General features: G+C 36.0%; 1 protein-coding gene across 2 annotated transcripts; it reads right to left on the bottom strand.

The window, feature by feature from the left end:
* Positions 1–456: 456 nt before the first annotated feature.
* On the bottom strand, positions 457–27,331 carry ankrd27 (ankyrin repeat domain 27 (VPS9 domain)). 2 transcript variants are annotated; one of them, XM_055155288.1, is made up of 28 exons: positions 27,033–27,331; positions 20,185–20,307; positions 18,268–18,378; positions 17,312–17,620; positions 16,888–16,947; positions 15,870–15,923; positions 15,472–15,537; positions 14,756–14,832; positions 14,497–14,618; positions 13,327–13,405; positions 12,752–12,884; positions 12,400–12,489; positions 11,895–12,016; positions 10,961–11,043; positions 10,371–10,486; positions 9,749–9,841; positions 9,040–9,237; positions 8,406–8,465; positions 7,761–7,877; positions 7,607–7,651; positions 6,967–7,083; positions 6,053–6,247; positions 5,319–5,438; positions 4,857–5,030; positions 4,592–4,685; positions 4,431–4,509; positions 4,283–4,346; positions 457–3,807 (listed from the first exon to the last, which is right to left on the bottom strand). In XM_055155288.1, exons 2-28 carry the CDS (start codon positions 20,284–20,286, stop codon positions 3,247–3,249), a joined length of 3,441 nt encoding a protein of 1,146 aa, XP_055011263.1. In that variant the 5' UTR covers positions 20,287–20,307; positions 27,033–27,331; the 3' UTR covers positions 457–3,246. The 2 variants fall into 2 exon arrangements, with proteins under 2 accessions (XP_055011263.1, XP_055011264.1); XM_055155289.1 differs by lacking the exon at positions 27,033–27,331 and adding an exon at positions 23,656–23,780.
* Positions 27,332–27,480: the final 149 nt, after the last annotated feature.

Below are 27,480 nucleotides of genomic sequence, written 5' to 3'. Positions count from 1 at the left end.
TTGAATGAATAAATTATGCAATGTGAATGTATAAATATTGAATGCATAAATTAATGAATATGAATAAAAAAAAAGAATAAATAAAATAAATAAATACAAATAAAAATAGATAGCACTGATAGCATTTTAAATTATATAACACAAATCTAATTATATTCTGCATAACCAAAATTAGTGCTTTTAAATATATATGTCAAGTATGCAATGTGAGAGTAATGTCCACATCAGCCTAATAAGCTTTTGGTGAATAAACTGACAGAGAATCATTAGCAATATGTAAATGTAAAGTACATCATACTTTATAGTTGTTAAGACTTGGTTCTGAAAAAGTCCAACAGTAGCCCTAGTTTAGACCTTATTTTGTCCCACTAGTCCATCATGATTTAGATCCGATTTAGGTCAGTCTATGGTTTGAGAATCATTGCTGTATTCAAAGGATATAACAAGAAACATGGATAGTTGAAATCAAATGTTTATTGTTGGTTAACTCGTGTGTCAATTAAATAAGGCACATTCACAGAATTTCAAAACATCCAGCTCAGAAAAAAAAAATAATAAAAGTGGTACAAAAATAATTAAAGTGACAGATTTTTCATCCAGACCAACACAACCAAAACAGTGGAAAACTATGATCCTACCTAAACCATGGATGGGCGGACCATGGACTTGTGTGTGGTTCATTTTGTATAGAGACAGAAACAAGTGGAGGAGATACAGTACAGTACACATTTCTCAAGCCTTCAGTTTGTGTAAATTACAGTAATATTTTATAAGTTAAAAGACCAAATGTGTAGCTTTATTTCTTTATGGCAACATATCCCAAATCACAGACTCAGATTTCTTCCTTACCCTTTCTATGAATTGAACCTGGAACCTTCTTGTTGGAGGGCAATAGTGCTAACTAGTATATGGGATTACACTGGATACACCCAGGCAGTCCCTTGTAGGGTTAACCTAAACATGCACATACACAGCAATTCACTTTCAGATTTCTTGTTGGGAACCAAACCCACAACCTCACTGTAAAGAGGAACAAAATACAAAATTTATCGAATAAACTTAATTTTGGTTGTCATATGAAAAGAAAAAAACCCAAAAAAAAACATGATTTTTAAGTAATAATAGTGTTTTTTAAATCAAAGTTTGTAACAATACAAAGCTATCCATTCAGTCTTTTACTCTTGTGGTGTATACAGGAGACGTCTAACCTCTCTGATGCACCAAAACTTTTCTGTATAATATTAACTCAAAAGGCAAATCAAAACATTGCAAAAATCCATTAATTTAACACTGAAGCCATCTCTAACATTCAAGTAAAACAAAAGTGATTTCAGAACAAGCTCTAATTGAGTCTACAATTAAACACTACGAAACTACAATCATTTGATCTAGAAATACTAAGACAGCTTGCATCCCTTTACATTTTTGTGAAAAAGTGCTTTGATGAAAACAGGAGTATAAGAAAATGCATGCAGTTTTCACCATCTGGTAACACATTAAGATGATCAGTTCTTAACCTTTTTGACCTTGGAGCCACATTTTTCTGTACAAAGTAGGGTCCACTCTCATACTAAATGTATTATATTTTTCTGATTGTGCTGCCCTCAAACTTTGGGCCCCGAACCTATGATTAAGAATCACTGATCTAGGGCTAAGTGTTCAAAAGTATGATACAATTTCATTGTTTTCTATGACAATGACAATCAAATCTTGAACAATTTTTTATGATTTATAATACCTACACCTTAATTAGCCTGAATAAAGTGGCACGCAGTAGTTTATGTATTGACAATATCAATCGTGTAACTGAAAAATGATAAAAGGACATGATAATAGTGGTAGTATTTAGGGTGTTAACCAGCTACTGTCAGTCAGCTGAAGTACTAAAAATGAAGTTAAAAATGTTATGGAGTTAATGTTATGTCATTTTCAGTTTAGTGATTAACATAAGATTTTAACATCCTTGGCAAATACATTTTTGTAGTTGATTTTGGCTAGTTGTATGCGTAAATGAATGTTGTTATCTTGTTTTCTGATACTAGTAAGTTTACCTTGGCTTAAATTAGCATTGTTTTTTTTTGTCTCAAAACCTGAACAGTCAAAGTCTATTGATTAGCTGTGCCTGAGACATCTATACATGAGTGCATCCATCATTTTAACTGGACCACCTATCTATTTGTATTGTTTCATGCTACTACTGTAAACAATTGGTACTACTACAATTACTACTAACAATACTACTGGCTGGCTGTTTTTAGTTTAGATCTAAGAGCAGTCTAATGACATCAAAAGTACATGTAATGGAGAGATTAGTTATAATGTTGTCAATAATGTCATAGGGACCTTAAAACTATGGGGAAAATATATATTTATGAATTGGATAGAAAGTTAATACAGAGTCTCCGAATCTCTCATTCTGGAAGTGGCAATCTAAAAACTGTGTCAAAACTATATGCAGTATTATAACAACGTACTGGTTTAGCACGGTAGTACTTGTGGCAAATATTTATCATGATTTGCACTAGAAAAAGTTGAGAAGAAAAGTACAACAAAACAGAAAGTAGTGCCAAGTTCCAAAACAGAACCCCTACTGATGTTATGAAGAAGGAAAATTCCATTCAAAATGCAGGGACAATTTAAGAACAAGGAATGCATTTTCTGACAGATTTAACATTCATTTAGCAAAACAAAGATGTTGTTCTTTGTGCATTTTTATCTATTAATTTAGACAATTTATGACATTATGGTTGCTAGGTAACAGTTATGGAATTACCTCTATGTATGTCATATCTGTTGCCCATGTCCAACAGGAACTAAAATTACAAACTGCACCAAAATAATAAAAAAAATAATAATAATAATAATTAAAAAACTAGAAAGAACTCTGGAAGATTTTAGTAAAATATAAAACATAACAGCAAGGACTATGTTTTAGTGAAATTAGTATAGTAGTCAATATGCACAACTATTTGGTGTGTTCATTAATTTAAGCCACAGGCACAAATCCTAACATTTTGCATCAGTTAAACTCACATAAAGCAATGTGATAAGTGTCTTGCTCAAATATACAATGTCATTTTGCCTTGTGGGTGTGGAATAGAACCAGCAACCCATGCATTAATAAACTTCTCAATCAACTTATAATTGACTGTCATATAGGTCACTAATATTTTTCCCATAGTAAGATCCCATGACATCAATTGTATGTTTATAACCCAGCCTCTCCATCCCTTTTGGTGCTTGTTTCTAGTCTTGAGTACTGATCTCTTTTGGGCACATTTCTGGCAGCGGTTCAACCTCGTCCTCCTCATTCGACAAATTGGGGATGTTGAGTTCTGTGGGGCGGGGTGGACTTGGTTCCTCTGTATTGTCCGGCCCACTTTCTATTGACTCCTCTATCTCCTCTCCGTTCATTGGCTGTAGCTGTATGCTACTGGTATCAGACGCCCCATTGGGAGAGAAGTCTTGAGAACATGGGCTTTCCGTGGCTTGTGAGGAGGGCGAGTCTGAGCTAAAAGTACTGGGCTGGTCAAACGGCTGTGCTTGGCTTGTGTCTGATTGCGTTTTGTCCAATTCTTCACTGATTCCCATAGAGTCTTGGCTTAATTTTCGGGTGCTTTTAGGAGAGTTTTTAGGGGAGTTTTTGGCCTCCTCTTCTTGCTCTGATGATGGGTTTTCACCAGAGTCCAGTGTGTGCCAGCGACACAGGGGGCGTGCTCTCAAACGAGCCCCAGAATCGAGACTCTCTGCTGGGGTGCTCACATCCACCGTCTCCCCCCGACGCAGTCTCCTCCGATCTGAGTTCATCTATGATCATAAAATAAGAGAAAATAAGAAAAAGGTCAGACAGAAAAGAAAGGCTTTATATAAAGCAACCAACTCCCCACATGGATGTCACAACATGTGTTCCTACAGCCTTAAACAAACTGAAATGGGAATAGCATTAACTCCACAGTATTATATTCCAAGGATATGTCATTCCATCATTTCAGAGAGCAACCCAAAGTGAGGGACTCATTCTGCGGAGTAAATAATCAGTCACAAACACACAAAACAAGAAAACGAACAAAGTAAAATGTTTTGTAACTGAAAAAATAAACATAAAAATGGTTAGAGTATAGCATATAACATTACAGTGTATGAAAGTGAAATATTGACAAAAAACTACTTAAACTACTTAAATTACCGCTGAGTAGGCTTAGATAAAGAGCAGAATTTAAAAATTTAATTAACTAATGAATGATATTAACTATGGCAGAGCCATCTAGAATGAGCATCAGACCTGGTTAAGATTTGGAGATCGGTTTGGTGAATGACCAGAGGATGCTCTCTTCATCTTTTGAATCCTGGAACAAATAAAAAAGCATAAACACTTTGCAAACATTTTTGATATGCACATTTTGGGAAGGTGATGGTTTGCAGAGTCAGACCTGCTGATGGACTGAGCCAGTTTCTGTCTTCTTCCATTGGAGTTGTCCTGGAGTCTTAGACGCTGCACAAACGAGTGGGCTACAGACAAATGCATATATAAAAAGGTGGATTTATAATTAAATATAAATATTATTATTACTGTGCATGTTGTGAGCATTACCTAGAGCTCCTTTGGGTACAGAGAGCAGTTTGATGGGTTCAGCATCAGGAGACAGTCCAGAGGCTTTCTGCAGAGCTCTCAGGATCTCAGTGTTCTGTCAAACCATACATATATTATATCTACAGTTACAAACACACAATAATCCTACATGAGTGTGTATAGGCAATGGCTGAGGGTTTATATAAATAACATTAAATACGATTAAAGGAGCACTAAGTAGCTTTTCTCATTGAAGGCCCATCACAAATCATGTAAAGAGCCTTACCTTCCCTCCAAGCTCATAGGCACAGTCCAGGGCCGTCCTCTGCCTCTTGTTCCTGAGGCCTGGGGAGGCCCCACTCCGCAGCAGCAGCTCCACCAAAGCCTGATGCCCTCCCCTTACTGCCTCGTGGAGAGCTGTGTTCCCCTGGTTATTGGCCACATTCACCAGCGCATTACTCTGCACAACACATTTAGCTGATATAGACATGATGGAATGGGTACTAGTCTTACCAGAAAAATTGAACTGAATTTGATTTTATGAGCTTGCTATACAGTGGTGAATTATTTATTTATTATATATCTTCAATTAAATTTCCTCTATCAAATGAAAAAATAATATTACATTTCTGAGGGACAATTTTATACACAATTAAATAATTGTTCCAGAAAAAAAAATGTAATAGTAATAGTAATGGATATTATTGCTCTTCCCTAGATTTAAGATACATTTGGGACATGTGTTTACCTCTATGAGAACGGTGGCAGTCTCCAGGTTTCCTCGGAGGCAGGCCTGAATTAGAGGTGTGTTGCCAAAGTGGTCCTTTTTGTTCAGTTTGGCATTACACTCCAGAAGAAACCTCACCACCTACACATGGAAAATAACCATTTGTTTTTCTATTACACATTTTTGTTGAGTACATAATCAGTACAGCAGACAGATTGGAGTTGTTAAGTGCGATGTCACTACAAGGTCCCTCAGCGGATTGAAAACACGTTTACAATTTCCTCTTTTTTTTAGCGACAACACATCTCATATTAAAAAGAGATTTAGGTAATTTAAAGCTAACAAGGTTATAAGCATGGCTCTATGGTTATAACTGTGACAGAAAGTGTACAATGGCAGTTGAGGTAGTGCTTAACAATGACCATCAGGTAGATATACACACTGGTAATCCTATGTTATGATAGATTGATACAACATTATTTAAATTTGATAGAATTTGTGGTTAAATATACACTTTTAAAAGCTAATTGTCTATTTTTTGATTGATAAGGAACAAGAGAATATTAGAAATCAGATGTGAAGTTTCTGGTTGGACCCGGAAGTGACATCATCACTTAAAGGTGCTGTGACCTAACTCCTAAACCTATATGTATATTGCATCACCATTTTCCATACGTACTTTACTATATACTTTTACAGATACCCTTAACAGTGTTTTTGATGATAATCTCTGTGTATAATCCGAGGCCTGTCACCTGTATGTGGCTGTTTTGGCTGGCCAGATGCAGAGGGGTGGCGCTCTGGTTCGTCCGAGCATTTACATTTGCTCCATGTCGGATCAACAGAGAGACCAGAGCTGAGTGTCCATGTAATGCTGCGACATGAAGAGGAGTGAAGCCATCCACGTTACTGCTGTTCACGCCAAGAGAGCCAGGGGGCGCCACTGACAGCTGCACAGGACAGAGGGAGAGGGGGGGTCATTACATGCCGTTTCAAAGTAACACCAATACATCTCAGATTAATCAATTCTTTATTTTTATTATTTCAGCATTTATATAATTAATTGCTTAATATTTTGATGTTGTTTGGCTTGCAGGATACTTATGTTTATAAAGCACTGGGTGTTACACTCTATATCAGGGTAGGCAATTATTTTTTTCCATGGGGCCACATGAGAAACAGAAAATATTGTGAAGGGCTGGGCCAAAATGCTCAATTCTGCATAATATTAATTGTATTTCTTTAAAAAATGCTGTAAATAGCATTGTTTTGATAAGCTGGTAAGACTGGTAAGAGTATATGTGATGACTAAGCAAAAAAAAAAAGTGAGGTTGCCTTACAAAAAATGTCATTAAAAAAAACACCTGTAAAATAAAAGTAATGCAGCTTTAGTCCATGCACGAGGTAAAATTATAAAATATGTATATTTTGTAATTTCAAATTATCTTAAACAGGTCGGTCAGAGTCAACCAAAGGGCTGTATGTGGCCTGGGAGCTGTACAGTTTCCAGGTCTGCTCTATATGAATATTGAGATAAGCGTGTCTTATAACAAGGAAATTTTGCTGTGAAATGCCGGTACCACCAACTTGACACTATTCAATTTTCTTTTGCAATTTACTCAACAAAGCCACCCCTCCCCATTATTATAGAAGCAGGACACCAGAGTACCTTCTGAGTGGGAGCACATGTGGGACACTGACACAGAGGATGACACAGAGGAGCATCTGATCTCAGGTCTGTGTCCTCCTCCTCTGCCTCATCCATCCACTCCAGCAGGTAACGCATCTAGACACAGCATACCATAAGAACAATAAAGCATCAGTCACTCATTGTGATTATTTGGAGTATCAAGGTTGCTTTAGATTTAAATTTGTATTTAGTTTATTTATAAGCTGATTAAAGGTGCATTATGTAACTTTTCTGTTGGAGGGCTGGTAACTTGCTTGTCTCCATATTTTTTATGCTATGCCTGGTGTGTGCCACAGTTAAGGCATTAATGTTATATTTCTTGTTTTTTTCCCAATTACCCTCTCCTGACCTGTAAACTGGTGGTGTCACCTGCTTGTCCACAGATAAGCTTATTGCCATACTGTGGAACATTCCAGGGAAAGCAACAACATCTTATTTGAGATCAGAAAAGTTAAATAGTACAGCTATAAATCTCCAACAGGCACTGCAAGCACCAGTAACTCACACACAACCATTCATTGTTTAACATGGTAGGTTAAGTGTTATGCAACTCTATCACTATTTAATTACATAGCACAATATTTTTATAGTTTCCTGCTCAGTGACCTCACAAACTCACCATCTCTACATCTCCATCAGCTACAGCCCGCAGAAGCTTCTCCACCTGTCAAACAAGAGGACATTCTGACTTTGTGTGAAGCTTTATTAGTTACTTAAAATTACACCATTATTATAGCACACAGCTTGAAAGTAGGGAATGTTTCCTCGTTTACCTCTCTGTGTCGGACCCTCTCGGTCTCTGGTTTGACCTCTGACCCCAGTGAGGAGGTGCTGGACACGGAAGAGCGTCTGCTGCTGCAGTCTGAGGCTAAAGGAGAGCAGCTGGGAGACTAACACACAGAGCACAAGTCCGGTTTATATATGGTGGACAATTTCTATGTGAAATTTAAAAAATGTATAAATAAATAACTACACACAACACAAAGACATAACCTTTTATGTCTTTGTTAAGTAATATAGTGATATCTGAATTCAGATTTTTCATCCAATACTGTATATTAACAATGGAAATATTTTGATTCACATTAAATCAGCAGGTGGTATACCCATGACACAGAAAACGGTTTACAAAAATACCATTGTACTTTTTTACATTCATAACTGTGCAACTCAGTGACATTCAAGGACATTTCTTATTCTTTATCACTTCCATTAATGAAAAGCTTTATAAACCAACATGGCTCCTTTTTAAATATTGCCTTTTTAAATATTTACTATTGTCTTTTTGTCCTGTGAACCTATTGCTATGTCAGATTTAAAAATTTAATCTCTCAAATGGCACTTGTGATGCCTTTTTCTCAGATCTAGCATTAACCCTTTTTCCTCCTCTGTGTCTCTGCAGATCAGTAAATACTCACATCCACCCCACTGCTGCTGCGATGACGTCCATTTTCAGTCGATTGCAACAACATCAGGATCTGAAAGCCAAAAAACGGCATCTTTTTAACATTGACACACTTGTCATTTTGTAATTATTGGACCAAATGAATTATTGGATTAAGAGGATCAGTTGACTCTGGTCCTATGAATGGTCTAAGAAGCTTGAGCAGCTTAAGTTAGTAATATGGAGAAAATGTGAGCTTAGACATGGATTAAAATTTTTATGAACTGTGAGTAAAAGGGGAATAGGTAATTGGTTAAAATGAAGTGATTAAACAACCAAACTGGAAAATCAAGGGTTGGAAACAGCTCAGTGGTTAAAATTAATGCATTATTATTTCCCTTGTATTCATTTGTCAGTTCACATTTCAGTCTTTGTGTCAATACTTATGAAAGTGTTTAAAACATCATGTTTTAATAAAAGAATTTTGCATAAAGTTCAATTGCAAATCTAACTGCAGTTGCAATGCCTGTCAGAAAGAAAACTGTAATTAGATATTTTTCCCAAATCATTTAGCTGTGTCATAGGGTCACTTAGTCAAGGAGGTAGGCAAGTACTGTACTGCTAGGATTTAGAATACCTTATATTATTACTGTATTCTTGTGTCTGACCTTAGAGTTGAGTGCACACTGCAGTGGGGAGTCCTTGTTCTTGTTGACGATATTGGTGCTAGCTCCGTTCTCCAGAAGGACTTGGATAATGCTCTCATAGCCCCATCGAGACGCCATGTGCAGAGCAGTGTCCCCTTTGTCATTCTGGACATCCAGGCGACACGTGTGGCAGTCGAAGTACACCAGGGCCTTCACACACTGACGATAATGATACTTATTATTTAAGTTATCAAGATTGTTATTTAGTTGATATATTTAACAGCAAAGCAAACACTGATTATAGTGAGTATCATGCTCTTGAAATGCATGGAATAGTGCATGGAATAGAAGAAAATCTTCCACATAGAATTATATGTTTCACTGGGATGTTTTTGACCAAATTCAGTTATTACAATCTTGTTCTTGAATACAGTCTGCACACTTAAATCAGTATTTTGTAGGGTTTGGTAAAAATTTAGGCTTATATGGACAAACCCTCTTTCCTGATTCCATTGTGCTCTATGATCAGAACTTTAAAGCTCAAGTAGTTTAGAATTATAAGGGTCTATCAGCGATTTGGGTAGTTTGAGGGGATGTATACTTCATGATATACAAAAACATTTTCAGCATTTTCCACTAGATGGCAATATTTGTCTGTCTGCCAACAACTGGATTTAGTTTTTTTTTTCTAATAAGAAAAAGATTTTAAAAATACTGATGTGTTACTTACATCTTCATGCCCATACATGCAGGCCAGGTGCAGAGGCGTGTTCCCATTGTTGTCCTGAGCATCTGTGTTGGCTTTATAATGCAGAAGAAGCAGCTGGAACATAAAAATTTACATTAAAAAGGGGTGATTTTTTTCCCCCACCAACTTAGAAATGTGAATAACAGACCAGTTTATTTTAAACTGTTTGCAGTGGTCCAAACTTATTCCTCACTTTCCTACTGCATTTCTAGCATACTAATTATTCTCTGCAATGGGTTTCAGAGGTCAGAGGGGACTTTGGTTGTCACGGTAATGCAAACAACAACTAGCATGCTAATAGCACAACCTTATTTCCTGGTTTGCACATTATAAAAACAGTTCCTAATGCGATGCAGAAAAGAAACCTCAGTCTAAACACGAGTTCCTTTTACAGTTCTTCTGTGCTGGGGCAAAACATTTAGTTTATAAAATGAAAAAAGCAGGTACAGTGTATTTTTTGAAAATTGTTAAATACAGAATTGCACATGAATCCATTAAAGCTAGAACCTTCAAAATTGAATACTATTATCCATTTGTTTGCATGTATAACTACTGACTGATAGATACTTTATAAAACAGACAGAATAAATATGCTTAGTCTTACAGTGACCCCCTGGTATCCCCTCTGACAGGCAAGGTGCAGTGGAGTGAGGGCGTGATAGTCTGTAGCATTCACTGGAGCTCCTTTATGAACCAGTAAATCAATCAGCTGGGCTTGGCCTGAAAGACACAAGCAGGGGAATTATGGTTATTATGGTTTATATGTTTTTTAAACATGTCCAAGAGTATTAAGATTTTAGAAAAATATGAAATATGAAGTGCTAAACTAATAAAGAACAGAGAATGAAACATACTTAAGTTGGCAGGTTAGGGTACATAAAAAATGGGCAACAGTAGGTAAGCAGATTCATCTTCACTCCTACCTCTGCATATTGCGATCATGTCCTTAAGCAATACACTAAACCACCTCGGTGTCCCCAAAAAGCAAATCCAAAATGCTTGTACTCCAGTCTGTGAATGTGTGTGTGAATGGGTGAACAGTGGTACTTTGATGTAAGACCTACCTTTCTAACTAATAAAACTGAAATAAGTATACAATAATAACTTCCCAGTTACAACCATTCACATTGAAGTGTCATGCCCTTTTTTAATATTTGTAGGTGTTACTGTTGAAAATAGCAATATTTTGCTAACCACAGATAGCAGCAACGTGCAGTGGAGTGTAGCCCCGGTCGTCTCTAGAGAAAGGTGTGATAATGGAGGGGTCGTTAAGCTTCCTGTAACAACAATCACAAAAATGCAGTATAATTTACAAACATCAAATATGCAAAATAAAAATAAATAATAGTTGATTAATTGTAAAATGTATTAATTAATTGTAAAAACATTGAATGTAATACACCCAAATCTAGTGTATTTATTTGTTTGCCATTGCAAAAAAAATTAAAAATGTCTCTCTCTGAAACCACATTTTGGCCCATATATTTCAAATGCACAATGCCTTGTAATATTCTAATGACTAATTTGACCACACATGTATTGTATTGTTTTAAACCATGTGAAAGAAAAGTACACTTCTGTTTTATCATTAAAAATGGAACAGAAAGAAAACAGAAAGAGGAAATGTTTGAGGATTAATGAAACTGAAAAAAGTCTAAATAAAGTGTACAGCTCCAATGGTGCATTTACTTAAGGAAGTGATTGAGCACAGTACAAGCATCATTTGTACCGTGCAAAGTAAATTTAGCTGTTACTGGTTTACCTTCGGTTTGCACAAGTGGGGAACTTTTGGTAAATGACAAGTTCTGTACATCTGGAGTAGAACTTGCTCAGTCCTAATTTCCGCCCTTTCTCAATCAATTGAATAAAATAACATTATGTCAAAAGCCATATAACAGAAAGCTTAGATGCGCCTGGGAAGGAAATTTTACAGTGCAACTGCAAGTAGAATTTTTAAAATGTGTTGTTTTCTTCCACATTTTTAGGCTTTTTTCTGTAAGATACTCAGTACAGAAATGAAATGGTACAACAGATATAGATACAATACACTTTTATACGCTGTAACATATATATAAATATTTCCTTAAAAATGCCTGATATGCTGAAACAAGTGCATAAAAGTGCTGACCCAGAGAGCTGGAGGTCACAGAGGTCACAGGAGCAGAGCGGGTGGCACATCCGAATGTCCTCATCTGATTCTCCTTCACTCAAAAGACGCTCAATCTCTGCCTCATTTCCATTTGCTATGTGCTGAAAACATACAAGAAAAACACAAAATTCTGTTAAAACCAGATCAGAACAATGAGACATCATTACTTTTACTTTGTTTTTCCCCTAATATTTTTATACTAATACAGTACATTAGTTGAGGAAGCTGAATAGAATTCAAACCCTAACCAGAAATCTGATCCATTCAAACAGTTATTGTGTCCGGTCACTAATCTTTGATTTGATGGTGTGGTAGTAGTAGTGGCTGAGGCAGAAACCTCCAATGTGTCATATTTGTTCTATTAAATAAGTTAATTTAAGTTCCCTGAATACCTCCATACTCTACACGCCTGGCTTATACTGTTAATTGTCTGTTTCAAACAACAACACTCAAAATATAAAAATAAACCAAAAGCAAATCTCACCTCAAACAAACAATGTATAGGGGAGGCAGCAGTCTGAGCCAGCAGACTCATCCTCTCCTTAAACAGAGCCTTGTCGTTCAGCTCACAGCCCTGAGGGGAGGCACAAACACATGGTGTTTTAAATGATTGACCAGATTGCTAATATTTCTCAGGTAAACATTGTAAATTAGACATGGTTCTTAATGTCCTGCCTGGGGAGATAAAGGTAACTAAGGCCTTAAACTCGCTATGCAGAAGGTTTCACCAAAAATCAGCATATTAATTAATAGCAACTTTACCTAATCACCAGATATTTTAGCTTAGCCTAAAAGGTTGGCAATGTATGGCATTCAAGTCAAAGAGAGGGACGTACTGATCGCGCATCCTGCAGCTTTCCAAGGTTGATGTACTCCACCGCGGCCTCAAACGTGCTCAGACAGTAGCTCAGCTCGTCTTTGGTGGAGTGGCTGAAGCAGAAGTTCCTAATGTAGCTTAGATTGGCCATCCTAAAGAGCAAGGGCAAAATATATTAGTATTAGCACTTAGGATATTGATCTGACATAAAAACTGATCAATATAGCTTTTCCTCTAGATCCATATATGAGCAATACAAATACAGCCATGAGAATATAAGATATATATATTATTTGTTTCTTTTATAATATCATGAGAAGAAGATGAGCTTCCTTTTTAATTTGCCTTCTAGAACCTTAACATCCTAATGCTGAACTGTGTCAATCATAACATCAGGAAAAGATTCACATAAAAGCTAGCATCATAAATATACAAAATTACAATTAAGTACAAGGACATAAAATGAGCAGTGATCCAGTTGGGCACTCCCAGTATCTGATTCTTTTTTTAGTGTAACAAGACATGTCCCTCACAAATTTACTTTCTGACCCTTGAAACACTGCACAAACATCTCCAGGCAAAAGTCAGTCTCACCAGTTTGGGATTTCTGTCTTGACGAGGAGATAGAGGATGACGGACAGGAGATCGTCTGCACTCACTGCCTCTATGCTCACTGAGAAAAAGAGAAGTTCAAATAATACACATATTAGATTACTTTTACGTAATTAAACTTGAGTGTTGATGATATGTCCTAAATGATAGAAATTTCTTAGCTTTATCATTGACCAGCACCAGTCCAGTGCAAACAAATCTAGCTAAAATGCAGCATATGGAGGCATGCCGTTTTAAGACAATAAAAGGCAGTACAACAGATTTCTTGTAGCTGGTGTTCCCCACTCACTCTGGGAGGCTAACAACTAAATAACTTCTTTTACAAACATTAATTTATGGCGGATCGTACCACTCTGGGTTAAGACAGAGGGGTCGTTGTGCACTAACTAAGTCCTATTTCCAAAAGGAAACTGGACAAACGCATTAAGGGCCTACAGAGCAGGGGCTGTGTGTGTCAGATGTGATTAAGGGTCAAGATCACCCAGAGTTCACTCCTGGTAGTATGGAAGAAGTGTGCAGGTCAAAGTTGGTAAATTATTGTTTTTTAGCCAACAGAGAAATAAAATAGAAATGTATGATTTTCATAACTGATTTAATTTTATTTGTTGTACCGCCTGACTAGTTTTATCATGGAAATGACGGATAAAGATTACTCAAATGTGCATGAATCATACTAAATACAACTTTGAGGGTCAGTGAGAAGGGAAAACAACTAATTTATTTATTTATTTATTTAAAAAATGTATTTTGCATAATTGACCTACTTAAATTCTAACATTAGAAACAGTGGATTGAATGTATCCCTTTGCAGATGCTCTCATACAAAACCTTATTAACTATTCCTTCAAATCATTTTGTGAGATAATTCACTTAAACTTCCATAGGCCCTGTATAATAGATTAGTTTTAATATGAGTTTGTATCCCAAGCTCTCATGTTGGCATAATTATCTACAATTTACTTGACAAATGGTTAAGTAATGGTCAGAATACATATGAATGGTATTGGTACAACAAATTTCAGATGGAGGAAATTTATTCTTTTGATGATTGATTGAAGTCTAGACCAAAGAGATGGATGAGATGGACACAGTGAAAAAGGACACGATGATAATCTATAGTGTTTCCAGATAATGATGTATTTGAGTGCTCACCTGTGCGCTTGGTCGTTTGAGTTGCTGTCAGAGCCACTCTTCGTAAACACATGAGTTTGAGGAGCGGTGACGTCTGCTGGTTTAACTGACTCAGCTCCCTCTTGGCCCGGGATAAGTTTATACTGCAAACCATCAAAACAAAGTCACATTTTAATACAAAAGTAACACATCAAAATGAGCTCAAATCCCACAGGCAATAGGCCCCAATACTACCTATCCCACAGTTTGAGAACCAGTAATTTAAGCCATCTGAGCTGACCTGAAGTCCGGTTTGACCCCCAAGTCCTTCTGCTGCAGCTCCCCCAGACTTCGGGCAATTTTGTTGAAGGTAGCATCCTGTGGAGAGATGGACCACAGATTAGATAGACTTCACATAACAGCCATGTAGTGTGAACAATGCCAAATCAATATTCCACTGAAGCTTTGGTAAAAATCTTAGTGTCACATGTTGAGTTTGAGTCTAAGTTTAACTTGTGATTTATGTTATGTTAATTATTTATTAGCATACAGTATAAATGTTTCAGCATATCAGTACATATTGGCTTTAAACAAAAGGAGAGTGACATGGCTACTTTACAATAACTTCATTTTTAATAGGCTTAATAAAGCATGAACAATGGTGACAAGAATGATTCAGGCTTAGTAAATACATAATGAATGCTCTAACTCTTAACCCCAACACCTAGAACTAAGCTTGAATATTTCATAATAAAGTATTTGCTCATTATAATCTAAGGCTTTGTTCATGCTTTATTTAGGCATAGTCATTTTAGAGGCCCCCATATTCCCATAACCTTTTTGTTAGTGCCTACGTTCTTGTCCACATCTACATAAAACCAATCAATGAATTGATTTTGTTTTCTCATATAAAGCAGGTTACTACTCCTTATGTAATGTTCTTAAAGGTCAGGTCACAGGATCACAAATGGTTTAGTTCTGCAGAAAACAGACATCAAAGTGGAGAATAAGCCTCACCTGGCTGGCCTCCAACGTTCCCACAAAGTTAAAGATAAGATCATGGATACCATGAAGAACATAAATCTGCAGCAGAAAGACAAAGGCTGGTCAAAACAGACACACAATTATAGTATGGCAAAAGTTAACCTGTAGAGTGAGAATAGATTTACCATTTATCATTTATTAGCAATCTCTTAATATCATCGTGGGTGAATTGTCTTGGAGCATACAATGGGACAGGAATTGAACTAACAATATTCTGGTTAGCTGAGAACACTTAACCTATTGTGCCATAATATATTTTAAATAAATGTTTTGAATATTTTGAGACCTTCTGGAAACTCCATTTTACCAGTAGGAAATTTAAATGACCTGCAGGTGGCTAAATGCTTTGAATAATGTAAATCGTGTTCTACCTCCACAGCCTGCTTCAGAAGAGTCATCTGAACCTCCTGTTTGGCCAAGAGCTTCTGTGGAATAACCAGATCAGAGTGAAACACATGCATTAGTCACTGCATAGGACCTGATGCAACCGTTGCAGTCATATGGGCCTCTCTGCAAACTGAGAAGAGAAAGACATAGACATAGACACAGAGGGAAGGCCAGTGTTGTGACATACTGTAAACTAGGAGGTAAAAGGTTAAATGTGCTCTGTGTAACATTTTGGGGAAAGGGTCTGTCACCTGCTTGTATCCATGAAGAAGTTATTGCTTTGCCTGAAATGTTCCACAATATTGCAGTAAACTTGTATAACTTGAATTTATTTAATTACAGGGGATTTTATTGTCATGCATTTTTACGGAGAGCACTTCTCCACAGATCTGACCAGTAACTTCATGGAGATAGATGTTTAATGTCATACTAAGGGACAATTCAGCAGTAACTAATTTAAAGATACACCCATCTGTATCTCATCTCCATGGAGAGTTATAGTATTTCAGATGAACTAATTTCAGTTGCAAACCAAAAAGAACATATATTGGTGAGAAGGTCATTTGACAATACAAAAAATATCAAATTCCAACTTTTCTCCCTGTCACATACCATTTATATTTATAGATTTAAAAATTATCTTACTCAGATAATTGTTTCGTCCTACGTGTAGTTCTACTATAGTTTAATTCAACAATGTATTTTTGAGGCATGTAATTTGCAGAAGACATGAACTAAAAAAAGAAAAGGTGTGGCAGTGGCTATCCAATAGTGGAACAAGTTCAAACTGAACCATATCAACTCTTGAGAGACTTTTCCTGAAAAAGAACAGTTAGTTAAGATCTATTTAGTGTGGCATTTATGTATTGGTCTGTTGAATGTTATGCATTGTTATTCTCATTTAAATGTTTGGGAACTCCGATATATGCTATAAACTAGCAGAGGAAGTACGCCCTTAAAAAGTGACTGTATATTAAATCAGATCAAATAGGGTTAACTCACCAGACGAGAGTCCCTCAGCAGACACTGAAGACATTTAGTATAGAGGCCATTCACAGAGTCCTGTTTGGAGCAGACAGAAAAATATGTGCTCATGAGACTCATCAATCTGCTTTTAAAAATACTAAGACTTATACATGTGCAGTGTTTGCCTTTTCCCTGTTGAAACCGACCTTGTACATAAAGCAATATATCTGTTACTACACTAGCATACTTTTGGTTAAATTATACATCCTATGTCCTATTACAACTTCGGTCCTGTTCAGTCGTTCTGACTTTTAAAAATATATTACTAGACCATCACTGAGCACCAATTATCACATTTTAATAAAAAGTAAATATCAGAGAAGTAAATAAAGAGAAAACTCACAATAGCTTAATAACTTTACAATATACTGCAAGTCTAAAAAGAACACGGGTGTCATACTATGTGATTGCGCAGTCCCTTCCTCTCCTGCTCTTTGAATGATTGACAGAAGCTCTGGATGAATTTGTCCAGTCTGAGAGCGTGGCGTCCCAGGAAGTCCCGCACCTCCTCCACGCTCCTCAGGCAGTAGGGGGGTGGATGGCAGGGGTCAGAGGGGCTGGACTCGTCCTCCATGGGGCGAGAGATGCACAGGATACTGTAGCTCTGCTCCTGGTCGTTATAAAAGGTCTCCTCAAACAAAATGGGGATGGAGGCTGGGGAGGGGAAACCAGAGCCCAATACCACCTGTCGGTCCTGGATACGCACCTCCTACAAAGGACAAGAGCTTTTGATGTTTCAGAGATACATTTTTGGGACCAATCAATCATACTGTCAATAACTTACTTATTGACAGTATGTACATAAATTATGGTTTCAAATAATCATGATTTAATTTTGACCCAAATAAGTAAAAAATAAATAAGTATCCACAAGAAGTCATAAATCATAATAATACACAGAACTACAAAAGATAAGAAAAATCAAGAGTTACCAAACCTTTGGTTCAGTCTAAGTAAAAATGTTTTGAAGTTTGTTTTGATCCAAACAAACTAGCCACAACAAATTCTTATGTCCAGTCCTAATCTGTCACATTTTGTCAATATATTATTGAATACTGGTGGGATGTTATTCAGTCACCATAGAAATAAACTATTCCTCTGCTAAATAAATTAGTTTGAATCAAATTTTCATATTTTCAAAAGTTTATAATTAGATTATGTGTCAAGAGAGTTGCAATGTGGCTCTCAACTGGGACAACATGGTGACTTAGTAAATTTAAGGCCTTTCTCTGCATATTTGTATATGACAATACATATGTCAAAATAATACTATACTTGATTAAAAGCTTCAAACCAATACTATGTAATATTTGGCTGAAGGATAGATTTCCCAAGTATATTGGGTAAAATCCAAACCTTTCCATCAACAGTGTGGTATCCATCCTCTGTTGGCTGAAGAACGTAGCTCTCAAACTGAGAGTCTGAGAAATTGCTGCTCGTCAAACTCCCACAACAAGGAACCAGCACCTACAAGAGAAGACATTATTTAATAGATTATACAGTGAGGTCCTTTAAGCCATGTTGGAATGTTGTTACATCATCAAAAACATACCTGGAGTTGTGTTTTGTTTTATTCACAGTTTGAATAGCCTTTATTATTTTTCTACCTGCATCTTCAAAGTTCAAAATGATTTATTCCACCTTGTGATGTCATGAAGCGGTAGTTTTCAAGTTAACAGCTACCTTATACCTTTAGTTCAGTACAGACTGGCAATTCCGACTGTTGTTTAAAATAAACTAGATACATTTTTCACAGTTTATTAAATTATGAGTGGAAGTCCACAGTCAGTCTACAATCCATTCAAGCCCTGAGTGTAATCCAAGCATGTGATTTGGGAGTTCAGAATTCAGAAAGAAATTTTACATTTATGTTTGTTAAATGACAATGATTAGAAGGTTGTATTGTTTATCTTTGAGGAATATATACTGAAAAAAACATGTTTGAGTCAAAAATAGAATTCAAAATCATGATTGATTAAAGAGGAAAAAAATATATTTTGTCATATTGCCAATCCCCAGAGTTAGCCTAGTTAGGCATCACCAAGTACTGGTACCAAAAAATAAACTGAACAGTACCCAGCCCTTGTTAGAATACAAAGTGCATTTTATTGTGTATGTGCTACATACTAGGCTGGTGTATTGTTATGGCTGATCAGGGAATGTAGGCTACTTACAGAAGGCCCAGACATACTTCATAGACCAAGGTTTAGAGCAGAAGTCAGACTTGTGTAACTTATTTTGCGGTAGTCTGCTTTTCAGTGCATGCTAGTGTTGTAATTGATTAAGAACAGTAGAGTTCAAAATTCCTCTCATCTGATTTTAATTTTTTCAATATTTATGAAAAAGGCAAATGATTTCTTTTTATCTCAAATGTTGCTGTATCTTGTAGCTTGCACGCTTTGTCAAAACTAACCAGTGTCAACCTTATCAATTTAAGCAAATCCACATGTTATAATGAAGATAAGCTCCGGTGTTACATAATTACATCGGTGTAGAAAAGTGCAGTGTCAAATATGCACAGGAAGGACAGACCTCTGTCTGACTATTTCCTCTGTTGCGAGAACAATGCCAGTGACAATGGATGAGACAGAACATTTTGGAAAAATATCAATTGGGAATTAAATGTAGCAATTATTTAAATCAAAACATACTCAGAGTTGTGTTTTGTTTCATTTACACATTTAGCACACAAAGCATATTTAGCCTGAGTTCCACCTTGTGAAGTCATGTGGTAATAGAAAGTGCTTCACTTTTTAAACACTATAATCATTTGGATGATTTCAGCCCAGGAATTTCCCATCTCTACTGAACAAAAGGCAAAGACAAAAGGTAGCTGTTAATTTGAGAACTACCACTGCATGACATTACAAGGTGGAACAGAGCATTCTGAGCTTTGGAGATGTAGACAGACTAATAATAAAGAGTTACTCAAACATGTGTGAATGAAACAAAACACAAATCCAAGTATGTTTTTGAGGAAGTAATAGCAGTAACATGGCTTAAAGCTCATAAGAGTCAATTTTGTGTTAATATTTTAGTCCTAGTAAGTCAATAAATCTAACCAGTGCACACTGTTAACACACCCTAGTTTGAAATAAATAAATCCATTAAAATAAAATATAATAGAATGCAATACAAATAATACATTTCTAGCAATCAAAATTGCATTAATTTTGAGTGCCATATATATGTTACCTTCCCTTAACATAAAGACTAGAGCCCAAATGAGATACGATGATAATAGCACTACTTATATTATGAGTTGAGACTCACAATGCCATGTAGCTGGGCCACGTGGCTGCACAGGTCGGCCCTCTGCTTCTCCAAGGACAAATAAAAGGGGTTCTTCAGGATGTTCTCATCATAAACAGCCATATGGATCTGGAGGTCTGGATCCTAGATTAGACAGACAAGGACAATAATGTAGTTAAAGGGGATATGTTATGAGAAATACTTTTATCATTACTTCATCATGAACATACTCAAAGTTATATTTTGATGAAAATATATTATATAGTATATCTTTAGATTGACTCATGCATGCTTGAGTAATCCTGCACTGTTCTGTATTTGTGGCTTGAGAGAAAATTTCAGTTTTCACCTAACCCCTATGTCTTGTACTTAATTGCAATTATACATAAATGGTGCAAAATATTCACATAACCATAAATGAAAATCTGCTGTTTGCTACAGAGAAATGCAGGTTTGGACAGGAAGTAAATGCACCTGTTTCTATTTGCAAGAAAATTTTAAATTATAATCTTTGAATGCAATAGTTTAATATTCTTGGAAACAAAGCATAATATGTCTTTTATAAAGAAACAGATAAGATAGATAAGAAGATAAGGAAAATAGATCAACTCGGATTGGACAATTAACCTGCCCAGGGATGACAGGTGGAAATTAGCACTGGTGCTACAACCTGGTACAAAGGAGCTCTCCTGTTAAGGTTAATGTATATTGTGCACTGTCCCTGTCTCATTAAATAAAAAAATAAATGAAATAACTGAGGAACATGAACTGCTAAAACTGATACAAGAATTACTTGCTTTTTTGAACATGTTTGTTTTTTTGCTTTTAATTTTGCATGTAAAAAAAGGGATATTGTCCATCTAAAAACATTAAAAACAAAAATAGCTGCAGCCTTAATATAGCCTGATTTTGTCTTGTAATTTCCCTGGTGGATCAAAGGACTAGATAATAGAAATATTTCATACAGCAATTCAAACACTTGTCCACTCAAAATCATATGAAACTAATTGTTGTTGAACTTCTTTTCAAAGCAAAGATCTCATGATTCCTCATAACGTGCTCTCAAAGCAAAATGAAGCAGGACATGGTCTATATCCATTTATAATTGATTTGAATCAGCATATGGCCTTATGCTTTCACACAAACACTGACACTGAAATCAATTAGTATTGAAAACGAGTTTGAAATTTTAGTGTAAAAACTAATCAGTGCTAATATCGACGTAAACGATACACATGCATTGTATGCATATGTATTTTTATTGGCTCAATACATTAGCGTTAAACTTGTTTTACATGTCAAATCTGTGGAGAGGCACCAGCTCACAATAAGGTTACCGACCATCCACGAGGAAAAAACAGACAGTTCACCTAATTATATCATTATAGAATTTTCTTGGTTGAATAAAAGTATGTCCTGCCGCTCAATGAAACAACTGAAAGATATTCAAACTATTAAGTATCTCTATGCATCTAACCCAAACTGCACAAGGCTAGAAGAGCACATGAGTTCATGCAAAAGCAACTATTTATACATAAAAATACTAGGAAACAATGTATTTATATAAAGACAGAATAAACTTTTGAATCATGACTGTAATCTACTTTACATAAATACCAAAAATATTTTCAGCTCATTCACTCAGTCCCTAACTTCCTTTCTGCTGTTGTCCCATATAAATCCTTATAATCTCAATAAAATGATTAATCGACATACAATTTTTGTTAGACTTAGACACTATCAACCGGGTAATCGACTAAGCTAAAGGCCCTACTTCTCACAGTCGAATACTTGTTTTTTCATGATATTTTTGAGAAATAAGAATACCTGTAATTACAGTTACTCCAGTTACAGTAAGTGCACTTCATAAGAATTTGTACACAATAAAGTACTTTAATTGCTGAGGTTTACATAAAGGATTATTTACTGAAATGCACATTTACAAGACCACAGTGTCAGTGTTTGACTGCTCAACTTCATCAACAGCAAAATGGCAAATATTAAATCAAAGCCATAAATTCATTAATTTAGTTTTGGTAACATTAGGACTGGCAATAGATATTTTGTAGAGATGAAAATGTGCATTCAAGTTAGGGCAGTGAAATAAATATGGCCTAAAAAAGTGTGCTTCCACTCTTCACACCTTATGAGTTTTTATTATCCTCTGCAGTCAGCATTTTAGTCACACATGCCTCTCCTACTCAGCAACAAAGAAAACCAGCAGCAGTGCATACATAATTATCACAATATTCAAAATTTCATATCATCCCCATATCTCAGACCTCTAAAAACATATTCTGAAATGCATGGGACTGCATTATTAGTTTAGGAATCCATAGTTCTTCTCTATACTTTCTGTCAAATATTAACACTGCACCTTAACATGTTATGTATATTAACACTTAATCCGTACATGTTTAAAATGTAACTGACAATTCTACTGATAAAACATATTTTGCAAATCTAACCACAGTTCTTAAACTGAACTTTTTATTATAAATGTTTTTATTATTTTTTTAGTCCTACCATCTGACCTAAATCTGACCTCTGTGACTTCTGTGACTTTTTCTAAATATAACATGAGCTGCTCCTCTTATGTTTTCATCTTAACCATTTAATCAACATTATAATTGGCAAGAAATCAATGATGTAAAAGGTCAGACTAAGGATTGCGAAGAGGACAGCTGATACGGTCTGTGGTACTTGCCACTGTAAAAATAAGAAAATGCATTTAACTTGTAAATAAAGTAGTTATGTTTTTATAATAATTGTGCAAACACATAGCTACTTTTAGCTTTGTTGCTTTTCCATTTATATTTTAACTTACTAGTTGGTTTAAAGACACATCTGATGAACTGAGGATAACAGGCACACACAAACCGATGCTGTAAGATTAGATTACTTGCAATCAAATCAAAATTTAAATTCAAATGGACCCAATTAGCAAATCAGAAAGACCATATTTAAAAAAAAACCCACAATTTTCAACAAACAAACAAACTATCCCGTTTTATCTTATTCGGCATAAAGACTGCTAAGCCTAGTTAAGATCTGTACACATGTATGTTCTGAAATGTAATTCTCTGCAGAAAAATCCTAATTAGATATTTTCCCCACATCATTCAACTCTACAATACATGAAAAAAGCATATTGGGGATTATTGTTTCATTATCTTGTATAATAATTACAATGCATGATACAGAGCCACATATGTGCAAGGGACAGAAGTTTCCCCAACATACAGGACTGTACTGTAGTTGACAAAAGTCGAGAAGTATTGTTGAACTGCATTCGTATGTAAACACTGCAGTAGCATACTCATTCCATGTCTTCTCTTTCCTGATGTACTTAATATAACTGATTTTAATTTAGGTAAGTATTAAAATGTTGGTGAACTAAGACACTCAACCTACCGCCCTGCAACATAAAACTACACATAAGATCTCTGTGTAAAATAGACCTGTACAAGGTTCAGATAGTACAATACTCACCTCCTCACTTGAGCTTCATGTTCCCTGCACTGCTCCTTCAGCTCAACTCTCAGACTGAAGCATGACACGTTCTCCCTCTCCCTCCTTTCCCTCTGTCTCTCCTCTCTCATTCTCAGCTGAAGCAGTCATGTGGGTTCTCTGTCCTATGACCCAAAGATCTTCAGCTCAGAGGAATGTCCTTTAAGCCAATCACACTTCAGACTTCCAGAGGCTTTTACAATGCAATAACAGGTTATGTGGTCATGGAATAATATGTGCCACTTGTTCAGTACACATTTTATAATAATTATATTCAATCAGCCAGTGTTTCCCATTAATAAAATAGTTTATGGTATAGTCTAAAATAATCCCCCATAGTCCCCCACGAAGATGGACTACAAGACACTGACATAACAATATCTCACTGTCGCTATTTTGTATCGTCATTACAATAAAAAGTAAGAAAAGTCATATGCACTGAAACACTGAATCAGCATTCACCAAACATAAGGCTACAAGAATTGGCACTTGCTACAAAAAATACATGAACAATTCCAATTATTTGTCTTAGGGTTTGGTCCACTTTTGAGGCAAGTTTAGTTAGATTTATATAATCTTTTTTTTTTTTTTTTTTACTTTCTTTGACATATCACCTACCTTTTGTGTGAATGAGTGATTGGTCTTGGTCAGAGGGTTTTATGGCACAGATTGGCAGCCTCAGTTCAGTCAGTCTACCCCAGGGCAGCTGTAGCTGCAGGAGGGGCTGACCATCATCAAATATGACGTGCTATACAAGACTACTGCATTACTTTTATTTAGGGATGGATCGTCAGATTTTGGAGGGTTTTCACAGAAATCAGTCTGATATGACCGTATACTCACTCCCAGAAGGTGCTACGCTGTGGTGCCCCAGGACCTGCTTATGGACACATAGGTATCTTGTGATGACCTCTGACTATTGTCTGACTGTAGTGTGATGTGTGAGTGTAACTATGTTTTTAAGCTGTGGGTAATGAGTCCAAGACAAATTTTCCCTTAGGGACATTAAAGTTTATCTTATCTTATACAACCGTGCAATCATGAAATTATATCCCAGTTGTTAGTTTTTCAAAAGTGAAAAGTTAATTTCAGATCTTTAATTAATTTTGTGGTCCTTGGTGTGGATTATGACATCTTAATATCAGTTTTTAAAAATTACATCAGAAATGGCGATTGATCAACTGATTCATTGTTTACTATGTTACAGACTCTTTTACTCTTGAGGGTGAAAATATGTGTTATAATTGACCCCAACCAAACCACAGGCAACAATAACAGACAAAAACTCGATGAAGAGGCAATTTTGCATCCCAGATAACATTTCTCTGTGAAAGAAGATACCACTCCTAACTGCTGGTTTTGCTCAGTCGATGCACATATTTAAAGTGAAAACTACAGCTAGGCACACATGACAAGCCACATACACTTTCTTTGTTTGAACACTGCCTGGAAACATACAACTACAACCATGACTAATATTACAATGGAAATAGTCAAAAGGGAAAAACCATGCCATTTACAACTGTTCAGGTCAAACTAGGGCAGAAAGCATATAACCTTTCTATTATTTTCTAATTGAGATAAGTTTAAGTTGTAAAGATTAAGACTCACTTTTAACATTAGAAGCAGCTGATACTAAACTAAAACTAGTATTGATACTCCTTTCTCCAGGTGTCGACATTAAAGTCACATTCACCAATGTTAATCACACAGATTAGTATACGCTCACGGACGACTATGGAAGCAGCATGAAGACCACACGGTAATATAAAAGAATTAGGAATTAGTGTTGAAGTTTTTAACAACAATGACAGTTTTTAATTGTCATTGTGGTATAGGAATCAGTACTGAGAATAAAGTCTATTCCTTAGTATCAAAATTAAGTTTTAAATTTTAGTACTGTGACAACACTACATTTGAGAGTGAAATATAACCTAAATCTAACAAATACAGGAAATTCATGCATTTCAGAACATCTTTGGAGATGTCTAAACTAAAGTGCTGGCAGATTTTATAAATAAGTGGATTCCATAGATAAGGCAGCGTTTGTTTGCAGAAAACATGATATCACCTAAATAACTATTGCCCCTTTCCGATTTGACAGTCGCAACCATTCAAATGTTAGCATTTGATCCTACAGCCCTGCACAAGAAGGTATTGATCCCATCATATCTTAAAAATACATTCAATCATCACAAAATATTTGTAAAATATATCACACAGTAAACATGGTAAAGACAAACAGAAAACATTTTTCAAATATCTATAATAAACTCTAGATTGCAAACATAGGCTTACTCCTGTATATGTATTCTTGCAGTCAAAACCCCCATTGTTACTTACTGATGACCTCAGTGATATCAAAGGAAGAGGTCAGACAATGTATTGATTATTTGGCTTTGTTCTGGCCCACATGTGAATGCAGTTTCCCTGTCTAGCATTTAATGGTGTCCTTTGTTTATTTATTCCATATTTTTGTTTTATTAATCAACAAAAACAGCAGTCATTATAGGAATATAGGAATGCTTTGCTGAGTAATGGCCTACACTTAAATGGAATAAATTGAAACCAGATTTTGAACTTGTGATACTAAATCTTTATAAGCCTTGCTATCTTAAATTGAATTCAAATTGTAACTTTGAATGTTTTAAGGGTGTTAAGCAGGTGGCTGACCCTTCACCAGAAAAGTTGTTTCCATGGATATGTCATTGCTCTGCCTGCAGTGTTCCATAGTATGACATTAAACAGCTCTACCTTACAATTATTCAATTACAGGTGGATTTACAGCTCCAAAATACCAAGAAAAGCAGGGATTATAAGTGGTGTTGCCTCTTCACATATCTGACCTGTAACTCGGTCTGGTTTGGTCTCCATGATGATAGAAAGGTTTAATGCCATACTGTGAAACATTCCCGACAAAGCAATAACATCTCCATGGAGAAGGCATTTATACGTACCTTCCACCAGAAAAGTTACACAAAGCAGCTTTAAATGAATAGCATAGAATAAGAAGCTATATCAAACTAAAACACATGATTTTGAAACATACTGCTACTGTAACATCTTCATCAAACCATTACTCCACAATTTGGCTTTGTTTGCAAGTATAGGTTTATGACGTGTGATTGACTGTTCCAAATTATAAGACACGTAGACGCGTTTTAACAATCAAACGCGCGATCAGGAAGCTTTAAAATTAGCTTACACGACAACAAACAGCACGCGAGCCCATAACAAGTGATCCTAGCATCGCTAGCATTTAGCATTACGTTGCCATCAAAGCGAGCCATTGCACTAGCTAACAGCGTGTGTAAAGTGCAGCTATTTAAAGCAAACAGGGAGTAAAAATAGATGTTTACCTGTTTTCAGCTCGTATCACCGTTCATCCAGGCTTTGGCATGGCACTCCCAAAGCCCGCAGCCGCCTGTCATGAGCTGTTTACGGTCATCAGCTGGTGCAGGAGCGGCGGTAGTCTCAGGAGTACTAGTGAGGTTGTAAAATAGTAGCCAGGAATGCGATTAAAGGGAGGTGTTTTAAAACGTTTGTTCTTCTAGCCTATGTCTTATCGATAGACGAAATTATAAAGAGGACTACTCTCTGTGTGAACGAACTGCCGACTACAGCAGTGAGATCTGGGTTATTGGTTAAACTCCGACTTGACCCGAATTGGCTGTATGAGAAAAAGACCGACGCCGCCACCATCAGGGCAACAGCTGTATGCCCATTTAGTTCACTGAAAAATCACTAGAAATATTTGTGGTAAATACATTTTTATTCTAAAATTATTTCATCTTGATAAAATAATGA

This window comes from Boleophthalmus pectinirostris, unplaced genomic scaffold (assembly GCF_026225935.1).
Source record: "Boleophthalmus pectinirostris isolate CB_2022bp ecotype Guang Dong unplaced genomic scaffold, ASM2622593v1 HiC_scaffold_2, whole genome shotgun sequence".
In the NCBI taxonomy this organism is placed as follows: Eukaryota; Metazoa; Chordata; class Actinopteri; order Gobiiformes; family Gobiidae; genus Boleophthalmus; species Boleophthalmus pectinirostris.
This window is presented reverse-complemented; position numbering and strand designations above follow the sequence as displayed.

Bases quoted from the DNA above. Each gene is read 5' to 3' on its own strand.
- ankrd27 (XM_055155288.1), bottom strand. From the start codon at position 20,286: ATGGCTGTTTATGATGAGAACATCCTGAAGAACCCCTTTTATTTGTCC. The intron at 12,490-12,751 runs GTACGTCCCTCT...GCCTCCCCTCAG, and splicing joins AGCTGCAGGATGCGCGATCA to GGCTGTGAGCTGAACGACAA. The intron at 4,686-4,856 runs GTAAGGCTCTTT...ATGGTTTGACAG, and splicing joins CCTATGAGCTTGGAGGGAAG to AACACTGAGATCCTGAGAGC.